Below are 13,982 nucleotides of genomic sequence, written 5' to 3'. Positions count from 1 at the left end.
ACCCGTCCAAAATTTAAAGGTTTACAGTCATTATGACTTTTGGTGGACACCTGCCCTAGTAGTGCAAGAAAATGACCATTCATTCTTTTAGTCTTAACTTCATTAAAAATATCTATGACAAAGGTTTCAGGGTACCCCCCCTCTTACAAAATATGTTTTTTAATGTTTCACATTCACTAAGAAAATCCGCAAAGTCAGACACCATTCTGGCCAGTCTTACATATTGGCCCTTAACTAGAGCTTTTTTCTGGTGCAATGGGTGTGCGATTGTATAATGCAACAGTGAATTTGAATAGGTGGGTTTCCTATATAGTTGTGAAACAAAACAATTGTGTTCAAAGTCTTTCTTGATGGTAACATCTAAATAATTAATCAGTTCTACATTGCTATTCATAGTAAACTTAAGAAAATTTGTAGTTCCATTAATATAGGTGAAGAACCTCTTCAGGTCGTCCTCACTATCTTTCCAGAACAGGACTACACCCATCTAGGTATCGCCCATACAATACCCATGAAGTCCTAAATTCTGAGTTGGCTTACAAATGCCTTCTATGAACACCTCCAGGACTGCATGGATCAGGCAATCCCAAATAAAACCAAGACTCTTTCCACAAAGGGCAAACGTCCAGTCTGGTGGACCCCAGCCATTAACAAACTTTACAATAAGAGGAGAAAGCTATTACATGATAGAACAAAATCCATAAAAGGGAAGTCACCCCTGATCATTATTAGTAAAAAATACGAGCACTCATAAAATCAACTAAGGCCATTTTTGAGAGAAAAATTGCCATGGATTCAAAGGACAATCATAAGGCCTTTTTCAGCTATGTTAGGAACCTGGGTGGAAACTCCCAGATATGCTCAGAATTAGTCCAAAATGATACAAAAATCACTGAACCCACAGACATTGCCAACATACTGGCAGACAGGTTCAGTGCAAACTTCACCCTCTCCCCTAAAGGAGAGATAACTATCCCAGCGGAGTGTAGCCTCCCAGACATCTCAAATGCGCAGGTGAAAGCTGCTCTCTCTAAAGCTAAAAACACAGCATCTATGGGACGGATGGTGTCCCGGCTGTGTGCTACACGAGCTAAATGAGGAATTAAACCGCACATAAGGCAGCTGTTTAATCTCAGCCTTACCACAGGATACGTGCCCAAGGAGTGGCGTCACGGCAACTGTGGTCCCACTCCACAAAGGTGGTGCCTCACGGACCCTGGTAATTACCGCCCATAAGCTTAACAAGTCTAGTCTGCAAAGCTATGGAGAGGATCATAATGGAGCTCATAAACAAAGATATAGGGGACTTGCAGACATTGGACCCGACCCAGTTTGGCTTCGTCAAGGGAAGATCATGCCTTTTGAACTTGGTCGACTTCTTCGAAACAGTCACCAAGGCCATTGATGAGGGAAAGGCAGTCCATACAGCCTACCTTGACCTTGCAAGGCTTCGACACAATACCCCACTCGGGTATTGTAAAAAAACTTACCAGCTTAAATGTAAACCCATATGTCACAAGATGGGTTGCAAACTGGCTTAAGGACAGAACCCACAGGGTTAGGGTTGCTGGCGCTATGTCAGACTCCAAGCTGGTCACAAGTGGTGTCCCACAGGGCTCGGTCCTTGGCCCCCTATTGTTCGGCATCTACTTCTCAGAAGTACAGGCCAACATGGGAGGTCTTTGGCTGACAAAGTTTGCAAACGACTGCAAACTGGGCGCCATAATGGAAAGTGCATCGGACACGGATATCCTTCAGAAGGTACTCACGGAAACAGATAGCTGGTGCCAGAGCCATGGCCTGAAGTTAAATGCCAAAAAATGTATAGTCATACCCTTCGGGAAAAACAAGGTAACCCCAAGCTACCATATAGGTGGCAATCCACCAAGCACTGAAAAGGTTATCAGGGACCTGGGGACCCAGGTTGACAGTGGCATTTCTTTTGACACTCACGTTGCTAAAGTGGTTAGAAAGACCTTCTACATTGCCCACCTGATCATGAAGGGATTCACATCCAGATCTAGTGAGGTCATTGTTCCCCTGTACTCTTCACTTATCAGACCAATGATAGAGTGCAATGCCCCATTCGGGATGTATCTCGCCCGACATCTGCAGCAATTGGAGAGACCCCAAAAGTTTCTCACCAAAAGGATAAAGGGACTCCAAAATCTGTCATATGCTGCCAGATTGAAGAAACTCCAGCTCTATTCAGTCGCATACCGTCTGCTCAGAGGTGACATGTGCCTGACATACAAGGCCATGTCCAACCCGGAATTAATGGACATGCTCCACCTCAAAAAATCCAAATCCACAAAACCACTAGAGCAAGCGACTTAAACCTTAGCACGGATATAAATAGGACGTGCTGGAGGGATAGATTTATCACTCAGAGACTCCCTATGCTGTGGAATAGAGTCCCGGTCCATGTGAGGCAGAGCACCTCGCTGGCTCTGTTCAAGAGAAATCTTGACCTGTGGATGGGAGATTGTAGGTTTACCCCGGGAATCATCTCTGTGTCACTGCTGGACAGAGGCACAACAAACTAATGGGTACAGTATTTTTTCATATAAGGGGTGGCGTAATCCACAAAAATTCGGGCTAGGCTTATAAATGCCTTGGGGCAGATAGCCTAGTATAAACCTATGAACCTATAACAAACAAGTCCTCCCATTGTGCCAAGACAATGTTGGCAAACACTGGAGCACAGCACACACCCATTTGCTTAAAAAGATGCCCTTCAAAGGTCACAAAATTATTCTCTAATATTATTTCCATACATGTTCGTAAAGTCAGAATGGTGTTATGATTAAGTGTTGAATTGGCACATAAATAGTCATAAAACCATTCAAGGCCAATTTGATGTGGAATAACTGAAAAGAGATCACAAACATCAATAGTGACTAATATGTTACTATCAAAAAACATGTCCTGTTTAACTTTAGTAAGAAAGACCCATAAGTCCCTAACCACAAGACTACATGAATCTACAATGTTTTTGGTCATACTGTCAATGAACTTAGCAATACTATAAGTTTTTGATGCTTTTGCATCCACAATTGGTCTTAATGGTGAGTTTTCTAAGGATTTATGAATTTTTGGTATGCCAAAAATTGTGGGTATTTTAGGATGGCTTATAAGCATATAATTATGAGTTTCTAAGGTAATTTGCCCATTTAATAACAGCTGTTCCAATTCCAGGTCAATATTACGATATGCTATATTAATCTCATTTCATGAGACCTCAAGATAGACATCACTATACAGAAGTTCCATCATCCTGCTGTTATAATCAACCATATTCATAATTACCATGCCCCCACCTTTATCAGGTTTCATTTTTCTTATGTCACGATGCTCTAAAATTTCACTTAATAGTTTTTTCTCATCACAATCCAAATTAGCTTGACCAGGGTTTTTATACTTGTTCACTAATAAGTTCCTGATATCAGCTTCACATAAATTCTCAAACAGCTGTACTAGGGGGTGTGATGGGGGTAAAAAAATACTAGGCCTACGTGCATCCAAATGGCCAGTAATAGTATTGTTATCGTGAAACTGTAAGGCCAAATTAAGTTTTCTTGTAAATAATTTAAGTTGTATAATAGAGTCAGTGAGCGTCCCTTCCTTAATAGGAACAAAATTAAAGCCCTTGGATAATAACTCGGCCCACCTGGTGTCAACTCGGACCTGGCTGTAGTTATAAATGTTAAAATCACAGTTATTATTGCTAATAACATTAAGTACCAGACCACTATTGTTATCATTGTCAAAATTGTTGTCAGGGTTTATCTCCTGTATGATCCCCATCTCCCCCTCCAGGAACCCATCCCAGGGTTGTTGCCATTCCTGTAGTAATCCTGCCTCCCCTGTCTCTGGTTCCGTAACCTCTCCGACCTCCGTAAAGGAGGTTGCTCTAAAGGGGAAACATTTCCACTATTGCCTTGTGCATGCTCTACAATTTCATTGTCCTCAGTACAAGAAATGTTATTAACAGAAAAACTTTGTCCCCTCGGTGGATCTGGATATGCTCTACCATTGTCATAGTCCACCTTATGCCTTAATAATTTCCTTTCCTTCCTAGTCTTTAATTCAGTTAGTTCGGTGTCAACATGATTAAACACAGCATTAAAGTTATTACGTTTCATTTCAAACAATAAGTCATTTTTAATGCTTAAATCTAAAGTGTTAATCTCCCTTAATAACAATGACATTTTACGGTTATTGTCAGATATCACAATTTGAAGCAATTCACACCCTTGCCTGTTAAAAAAATTGTAGAAGTTCTTTATGAAGGTGTGAGTCTTTTTCCAGTCCAGTGGGAAATTTCCATAAACGGAGCCCCTTAGGCACCTGCTCTCTTTTGGTACACTCAGTTAAGTATTGATTTTCCAGTTGCAATTTTTTATATTTCAGAAGTAGCCCTCTAAAACTGGAAATTTGTTGGTCCAATGTACCTGGGTTAACTTGATTATTACTAAAATTAGAAACTCGATTAAAACCAATTTCGGTTTTAAGCCATTGCTCAACCGATACATTAACAGTCACTTCCTGCCTATCGACAGAAACATTCTGAGCCTGTGTGTTACAGCTAAAACCATAAAACCATTTGTGTTACCACAAACTAAGTCAATTTCCTGGTTGCTGTGAAGGCCCATTCTTTGGGTTGGTGTAATAAGCAAATCACTGGTCTCTGAGCCTTGTGAATTAGTAATGTCATTCGACCCTAAATAAAGAGGGTTAGACATTAATTTGTCCACTTTTTTAGATAATGTATTTTTCTGGATTTGGAGTTTTCTGCTTATAAAGGATTTACCACCTACCAAGTGTCGCTTTTGTCTTGCAACAGCTGCCTTTTATTTTTCATTGTTTGTAAGACTCTACCTATTTTCCAATACAAAGTTAAGGTCCTAGGCTGGAGTTGGGGGTCTCCTATGTGGTCTTAAGTTCTTGGCCCCTCTGAGGAACTGCTTGAGCAGTGGATGAGAGAAGAGGGGTGGGTACTGTGTTATAATGAGCTGAAATGGCTGAGGCATGAATTTTGATGGAGGAAAAGGAAAGACCCTTGTGAAGCATCTCAGTTAAGTATTGAAGAATCTGAGGCAAATTGGGTGCTGCTGTGCCCATCTCCTGAGCTTGGTTCCAGGAAAAGAATCTTTTCCATTTTTCAGCATAAGATTTTCTAGTACTAGTCCTCCTTGCCTCTAGAATGACATCCAACACTTTTTACTGAGGGCTGGTAACGAAGAGCTCAGGTAATTAGCCAGGCTGCCAGGTGGAGGGTTTGAAGATGAGGGTGCAAAATCTGGCCATCCTGCTGGGACAACAGGGTAGGGATCTGCGGCAGGTGCCATGGATCCAGCAGTGACACACTGCGCAAGAGAGGATACCAGTGATGGCGTGGCCATTCTGGTGCAATCAGTATCATCCTTGGTTTGTCCTGTTTGATCTTTAGTAGTACCTTGGTGAGAAGAGGCAGAGGAGGAAAGGCATAAACTGATAGATTTTTACAGGTGAAGGACAGGGCATCCACTTTCCAAGCTTGTTTGTGGGGAGTCCTTGTGCAGAATTTGTCCAATTGGTAGTTCTGGTGGGAGGAAAACATGTCTATATGTGGGCTCCCCCATTTTTTTTATCAACATGTTGAATGTCTTCGGTTCCAGTTTCCACTCGTGTGGGTCCATGAGATTTCTGCTTAGATCATCTGCCAATGTGTTTCGGTTTCCGGGCAGGAATTGAGACTGCAGGTGCACTTGATAGCTCAAGGATGTGTTCCACAGAGCCATGGCTAGTCTGCAGAGAGGGTATGAGTGGGTTCCCCCCTGCTTGTTTATGTACAACATTACAGTGGTGTTGTCCGTCTTTACCATTAATTGTCCTGGAAGAATGTCAGAGCATTCTGTACAGCTAACATTTCTTTTTGATTGATATGCAGGTGCATTTGACTTTGGTTTTATTTGCCCTGAATGCACTTCCCTGCCAAGTGAGCCCCCCATGCATAGTCTGATGCGTCTGTTGTTAGGGGTTGGGCGGCAGGGGGAAGAGTGAATGGCAGCCTCTTGTTTTGGTGGCAGGCCTCTGCCCACCAAAGGAATTCTAGCCGTAGGCAAGGTATGATAGGAATCACTGCTTCTAGATCCTGAGAATGTTGACACCATATGCTTTTTAAATATCACTGTAGTTTCCTCATATGTAGTCTTGCATATGGAATTAGTAGAATGCAGAAGCCATGAACCACAAGGCTTGCAGTATTTGCCTTGCAGATAGCAAGTTCTTTGTGGCCACTAGCTTGAAGTAAGTTGTCAAATGAATTTGTTTCTCTGGCGTGAGGAAAGCCATCTGGGAAGTTCTGTTCAAGCTTGCTCCCAGGAATACAATTTGTTGAGAGGGTACCAGATGTGACTTCTATTTGTTTATGGTGTACCCCAGACAAGTTAGCACCTTTTGTACAAATGCCAGATGATTCAAAAGTATGTCCTGGCTTTCTGCCTGAATTAGACAATCGTCCAGGTATGGGTATATTTGAATTTTTCTTTGTCTGCAAAATGCAATGACAGGCGCTAGGCACTTTGTGAATACCCGGGGTGCAGTAGATAAACCAAAGGGCAGTGCAGAGAACTGACAGTGAATGTAGCCTGCTTTGAAGCGTAGGTATCTTTTGCAAGATTCCCTGATTGGGATGTGTAGGTAGGCTTCCTTTAAATTCAGTGTTGCCAACCAGGCATCTTTGCCTAGCAAGGGAAGTAGTTGGTGAAGAGTTAACATTTTGAATTTTGGAATCACCAAAAAAGTGTTTAAGGAAGAGAGACCCAGGATAGGACACCATGAATTGTCTTTTCTGGGTACCATGAAAAGTCTTGAATAAAAACCTCGTCCCTTTTCCTCTTCTGGTGCAGTGTGAATACCTTTATGCTTGAGAGAGAGTACTTGCTTTTGAACCTCTACCCTTTGATTTGGGGGTAGATCTGGCCAACCGTTTGGGGTTGGTAACGTGGAAGTGAAATCTGTATCCTTGGGAAACTATATTTAAAACCCATCTGTCCTGGGTAATGAGTTCCCAGTTTTTAGCCTGCAGAGCAATCCTTCCCCCTAACGGAGTAGTCAGTTGAGAAGTGCTTGGAAGTTTTAAAGTCAAGTCATTGAGACAGCTTTCCATAGGGGGGAAGTCTTACTACTCCCTGACTTGGAAGCGGACCCCCCACTGCTTAGTCTTGAGAGTACCCTGGGACTGAAACCTGGGGTTTCTGCTGGTTCTGGGTTTGGGTTGAGAAGGCTTGGAAGAGGCAGGAAAGGACCAATTCTTAGAGGGCCAATGCCTACTAAATCTTGGAGGCTGAACTTGTAGGAAATTTTTAACAGTTTGCATAGATTTAGCTTTTTTCTCCATCTTTTTAAGAACTTCTGCTTTGTTGCCAAACAGGCAGTCCTGATTTAAGGGAGCATCCAACAATTTAGCTTTAACATGATCTGGCAAAGATTGTTCCTTAAGCCAAGCATGCCTTCAAAGTACAGACCCAGTGACAGCAGCCCTGCAAGAGGCCTTTAATGAATCAAACCCACATTGCAAAGTATGTTTTCCAACCTGTTCAGCAGAATGCATTAAATCCTGTAAATCTTTACTTTCAGCACAGTCAGGAATCAATATCATTTTCTGTTTAAGCAATCCAATAATATGTTGCTGATACTTTAACATATGAAACTGACAGTTTAAGGCCCTAATGGCCAAGGTTGCAGAAGTGTATACCTTCTTACCCTATCTATCCTGCGCCCTGAAGTCTATCAGAAGGGGTAGGATTTTTGGCAGTAGTAGCCTTAATGCCCTTGGGTCCCTATGAAATAGTCTCAGGATCTGCAGTAGGATTTTTAAAAAGGAACTTGTGAGAATCAGGAACCCTGTAATATCTATCAGGTTTTCTGGGAGCAGGAGGCAAAGAATCAGGGGCCAAACTACATTCCAAAAAGGCATTATCAACAATGTCTAGTACATGAGGGATAGCTAAAAACCTGTGTTGAGGCAGGAGTAAGAAGTCCCTAAGCCTCTTTTTTGAGTCAGAGTAATCCTGGCTTTCCCAGCGGAAATGCTCCCTAAGAGTATGCAAGGTTTCACCAAAAGAGAAATCCTCTGGAGGAGATGCAGAGGGAATAGAGTCCTCTGCATCAGAATCCTCATAAGCAGATAAGGGTAAATCTAGATCATCAGAAGAAACAGAAATTTCAGAATCCTGGTCAGAAGAATCATAAGCAAATTCAGTCCCAAGTCTCTTAGAAGGGGATGGTTCGCTTCTCCTGGTTAAAGTTATTAAGGTCTTCAGCCATTCTTATCATTTGTTTTTTAGGCATAGAGGCCTAATGGAGTGATGCAGATGAGAGCAGCAGCTACATGTAGTGCGTAAGACGACACAAAAGAGAAAGTTCTTTTTCTATTAAAATCTTTACATTTTCAAAAAATATATACTTTCTAAACAATGCTACAGAAGATTCTGCGTGTGTTTTATCTAAAAAAATAACTTACCTTCTTTCCTCGTCTGCAACATTGGTCTGGCTGTAACAGAGAAAACAAGAAAACAAAATTCAATTACTTTCACTATACTAAATGTATATAAAACTCTTGATTCATCACATCAGACTGAATTTATTATGTCTGCATAAAGACCATTTTCCAGTTCAGCAGCTTGTTGCATATACAGTTCTTTAAAAATGCTGCTGATTAACATAAATTATGATGGAAGGTGTATGTTTGCAGCGATTCTTTGTATGATTTTAAAGCATATCTGACAAGCAATGCTGACTTTAAGTAACCATAGCAAAATGTACTGTTACAACATTAAAATATCCCCAGTGCCACATGCAAAAGTGCCCTCCAATATTTGATATGCGCTAGCCAATGCTGGAGACAACTGAGCACCAAACATAATGCAGCAACAAGCAGCAGCGGCAGTAACATGCCAGAAAACAATACACACTTAAGCTACTTTTTAAGTCAGACTTTAGACTGATTTCTTTCAAACCACAAGCCTTTTCAAGTGCTCCATCTAATCACTCTGCTACCTAAACTGATGTAAGGCACAAAACATGTTAAGTGAACTGGAAGGCAAAAAAAATCTACCCGAATCAAAGTTTTTTTTTTTTTTTTCTCAGTATATTTTTGTACATTTCTTTTACTTCCTGTAACTGTTAAGTAAATACAATATATGCACATGTGTATGTAATATTCAAGTGTGCACAAGCGTATGTAATATTCAAGTGTTTATATTATACATACACTATATATATATATATATATATATATATATATATATATATATGGGTTCCTATCAGTTCACCGACAGTTCAGAACAGAGACACTCACATCTTCGACACCACATCATCGACAGCTCATAACATCGACGATTCAGGTAAGCGATCTTCCCCCTTACAGGACCCATGGTAGCACTCGTTTCTCTGTTGCAACGCGTAAGGTTTACGTGATTCTTTACAATTTACCCTGACAGCATTGTCCTTACCTTTGTAACAGAGAAACGAGTGCTACCATGGGTCTTGTAAGGGGGAAGATCGCTTACCTGAATCGTCGATGTTATGAACTGTCGATGATGTGGTGTCGAAGATGTGAGTGTCGCTGTTCTGAACTGTCGGTGAACTGATAGGAACCTATATAGATATATATATATATATATATATATATATATTTGAATTTCAGTATCTCGAGACCAAAGTGTCGAATCTGCAAATGCGCAAAAAGTACAGTTTTGTACCTACCATAAATGTAGATGTCCGATAGGTATGCATCTGCAGTCATCACATATGGGTTGTCCTGCCTCAGGCAGCCCTTCGGTCGGCCGGATTCCAAAGTCTGGGTCCGGCGTCGGCTGATGTCGCATTTTCCCCGACATCAGAGCGTCTGTGGTATAAAAACACCAGCCGACGCCATTTTCCTCAGTTTTTCTTGCCCCAGATGCCAGGTGCCCTCTAAGGAAGGCTAAATTTGGAGACATGCATTTAAAAATCCAAACATGCACAGTAATAAACAAACAAATACACCATAATAGATCCCCCCAGCTAGCTATAAGAGGGGTAAGCACCCAAGAAATACCACAGAGGGGAAGGAGGGAAGGTAAACCTGACTGCAGATGCATACCTATCGGACATCTACATTTATGGTAGGTACAAAACTGTACTATGTCCTTCAAGGATGCATCTGCAGTCATCACATATGGGTAGAATACCACAGCCAGTCTGGGGGTGGAGGAACTATGAAAAAGATGGTGTAGCTAAAATACCCTGCAGGACTGCCGTAGCAAAGCCTGCTCTGGATCTGGAATATAAAGGTAAATTGTAATGCTTGATAAATGTATGCACAGAGCTCCATGTAGCAGCTTCTAAAATGTCCTTGGTAGCCACCCCTCTTAAGAAGGCTGTGGAGGTGGCTGTGGCTCTCGTGGAATGAGGTCTAATGTTAGCTGGCACAGTTTTCCCATGAAAGGAGTAACAAAAACAAATGCAATTCCCTATCCATTTTGAAATTGTCTGTTTGGAAATTGCTTTTCCTTGTGCTCCAGCAGCATATGCTACAAACAGCTGGTCAGTCTTTCTGTGACTTTTAGTTCTGTCCAAGTAGTAGCTCAACTGTCTGTGTATGTCCAGGGTGTGCAGAAGTTTTTCCCCTTTGTTTTGTGGATTTGGGAAAAAGGTAGGCAAGTGAATAGCTTGGTTCAATGATACCCTGGATACCACCTTTGGCATGAATGTAGGATCGGTTCTCAATGAAACTCTGTCCTGATGAAAAATAAGAAATGGCTGCACTGCCATTAGGGCCTGTAACTCAGATACTCTTCTTGCTGAGGTAATGGCCAGAAGGAATGCTGTCTTCCAAGACAGGAACTGTAGATCTGCAGATGCTGCTGGTTCAAAGGGAGGCAATGGTAGTTTTTCCAACACGAAGTTAAGGTCCCAAAGTAGGTAAAGGTGGTCTCCTTGGAGGATTGATGTTTTTTATTCCTCTTAGAAACTGTCTTAGGAGAGGATGAGAGAAGACAGGTGGATCAGTATTGTATTCTGCTGAAATTGCTGAAGCATGAATCTTAATGGAAGAGTAAGACCGACCGTTGTGGAACATTTCTGCCAAATATTCCAAGATATGTGCCATGTTCATCACTGTCGCATCTTGGCCCTTTGTTGTGTTCCAAATGTGAAATCTTTTCCATTTTGCTGAATATGCCTTTCTTGTGGAAGGCCGGCGAGCTTCCATGATGATATCCTTTACTCTCTGGGATAGCTTACCCTGGGGAGGAGTCAAGGTATTTTCCAAGCTGTTAGTTGCAGGATTTCAGGTTGGAATGCAGAGTTTTGAAATTGTCCTGTGTCAGCAGGAGTGGTCCCAGAGGAAGAAGCCATGGTTTCGTATGTGACATGCTCTTTAACAGTGGGTACCAGTGTTGTCTTGGCCAGTGCGGAGCTATCAGAATCACTTTTGGCTGTTCTGCTCTGATCTTCAGTAAAACCCTGGTCATTAATGGGAGAGGTGGAAATGCATATACTGTTAGATCCCTCCAGCTGAAAGAGAGAGCGTCCAGTTTCCATGCTTGTGGGTGGTATGTCCTTGAGCAGAATTTCTTCAGCTGATGGTTGTGGGGGGAAGCGAACAGATCTATGTCTGGCCTTCCCCATGATTGTGTTATGAGCAGGAAAATGTCTAGGTGAAGCATCCATTTGTGTGCATCCGAGATATTTCTGCTTAGGCTGTCCGCCAGTATATTGTCTTTCCCTGGCACAAACTGGGACTGCAGCTGTATATTGAGTCTCAAGGAAAGTTCCCATAGGTTCATTGCCAGTCTGCAAAGGGGGTAGGAATGGGTGCCCCCTTGCTTGTTTATGTACCACATAACTGTGGTGTTGTCTGTCCTTACTAGTAAGTGGCCTTGGTGCAGAAAGATTAAAGGCCTCGATTGCATGTATCACTGCCAACATTTCCTTTTGGTTTATGTGCATGCGTAGCTCCCTTTGTGACCATAGACCTTGGATACATCTGCCCTCCATGTGTGCTCCCCAACCGTGGTCTGAAGCGTCCGTGGTAATGGTTTGGGTGGCTCTTGGCTTGTTGAAGGGCAGCCCGCTGTTCGACTGGCAGGCGCGAGCCCACCATAGAAATTCCTTTTGGAGGCACGGAATGAGTGGGATCAAAGTTTCTAAGCTGTGACTGTGCTGAGTCCATACACTCCTTAGGTACCATTGTAGTTTTCTCATATGCAGCCTTGCTTGTAGGATCAGAAGAATGCAAGATGCCATGTAACCCAGGGCCTGCAGGATTTTCCTTGCAGTCAGTTGAGTTTGTCTTGTCAGGTTCCTGAAGTAATCCGGTAGTTGTTTTTGTTTTTCTTCTGTGAGAAAAGCCATTTGGGTGGTTGTGTCTAGATCTGCACCCAGAAAAGTTATTCTTTGGGATGGAACTAGTCTTGATTTGCGAATGTTGACTGTATATCCCAAGGCCTGTAGTAGGCAGATGGCATAATCCAAATCCTTTAACAAAGTTTGTTGGCTGTCCGCTTGTATAAGGCAGTCATCCAGATATGGGTATATTTGAATCCCCTGAAGTCTGCAGTGTGCAATCACTGATGCCAGGCATTTCGTGAATACTCTGGGCGCAGTGGATAAGCCAAAGGGCAATGCAGAGAATTGATAATGCTCTGACCCTGCAAGAAATCTGAGGTATCTTCTGCAACTTTGTCTGATAGGGACATGCAGGTATGCCTCCTTGAGGTCTAGAGTCACCAGCCAAGACCCCTTGCCCAGCATGGGAAGGAGTTGCTGTAGAGTCAGCATTTTGAATTCTGGCACAATGAGATAAGTATTCAGTGCGGACAAGTCGAGAATAGGCCTCCATTGATTTTCTTTTCTTGGAACAAGGAATAGTCTGGAATAAAATCCTTGGCCTTGTTCTGAAGAAGGAATCTTTTCTATAGCCTTCATTTGTATTAAGCTGGAGATTTGTTTCAAGGCCTCTGCCCTTTGAGTTGGTGGCAGGTCTAGCATGCCTTTTCTTTTTGGCAATGTGTGGAAATGGAACCTGTATCCTTTGTCTATAATTTGCAGTGTCCATTTGTCCCTTGTAATGCTGTGCCAATTGTTTGAGAATAAAGAAAGCTTTTCGCCCAAAGGTGCTTCTAATTGAGCCCTGGTCGGCGGAGTCAAAGCAAAGTCATTGAGTCTGTCCTTGTGTAGTAGTTGTAGATCCTGCACTACTTCTCTGGTTGGGAGGCTGCCACTGACGGCTCTGTAGGAGCCTCTAGTTTGCCCTCTACCTCTGGCACGCCTGTTCCTGCCTCTCTGAAATCTTTCTGAGTCCGGAAAGGACCAATTCTTGGTAGGCCAATTTCTGCTGAATCTTGGTGGTTGGACTTGCAGAAAATCTTTGACTGTTTGCACAGATTTTGCTTTTTCTTCAAATTTCTTTAAGACCTCTTCAGCCGTGGAACCAAATAATTTCTGTTTTTCCAGAGGAGCATCCAGAAGTTTTGCTTTAACATGGTCTGGCAGAGATTGTTCCTTCAGCCAAGCATGCCAACGTATGACTGCACCTGTCATAGCTGACCTACATGAAGCTTCCAATGCATCATAACCACACTGCAAAAAATGGTTACTAACCTGCTGGGAGTTATGCACCAGATCCTGAAGGGATTTGCGATCAAGGGGTTCAGAGGAAGACAGTTTCTTATGTAATTCATCTAACAAATACTCTTGGTACTGTATCATATGAAATTGACAATTTAATGCCCTCATAGAAAGAGTTGCAGAAGTATACACTTTTTTACCCCATCTCTCTAAAGCTCTGGACTCCCTTTCAGAGGGTAGAGGATTTCTAGCAGTGGTAGCTGCAACCCCTTTAGGGCCCTGGGAAATAGTTTCAGGATCAGCAGAGTGGCCCTTGTACAGGTGAAGATGCGAGTCCGGGACCCTATAGTACCTATCAGGTTTGGCAGGAGCCGGAGGGA

The 13,982-nt window shown here is 42.5% G+C and overlaps 1 protein-coding gene across 6 annotated transcripts in view; it reads right to left on the bottom strand.

Moving 5' to 3' along the window:
• Positions 1-13,982, bottom strand: part of ARHGEF1 (Rho guanine nucleotide exchange factor 1) — a 3,019,431-nt gene that overhangs the window by 1,335,704 nt on the left and 1,669,745 nt on the right. For all 6 annotated transcript variants that reach the window (XM_044080805.1, XM_044080809.1, XM_044080807.1 and 3 more), the window contains one exon: positions 8,510-8,539. In XM_044080805.1, the coding sequence (XP_043936740.1) occupies positions 8,510-8,539 (30 nt within the window). The remainder of the gene's footprint in view (positions 1-8,509; positions 8,540-13,982) is intronic.

This window comes from Protopterus annectens, chromosome 8.part0 (assembly GCF_019279795.1).
Source record: "Protopterus annectens isolate FY-2018-M chromosome 8.part0, PAN1.0, whole genome shotgun sequence".
Classification (NCBI taxonomy): Eukaryota; Metazoa; Chordata; order Ceratodontiformes; family Protopteridae; genus Protopterus; species Protopterus annectens.
The sequence above is the reverse complement of the archived record's forward strand: the minus strand, read 5'-3'. Positions and strand labels throughout refer to the sequence as shown.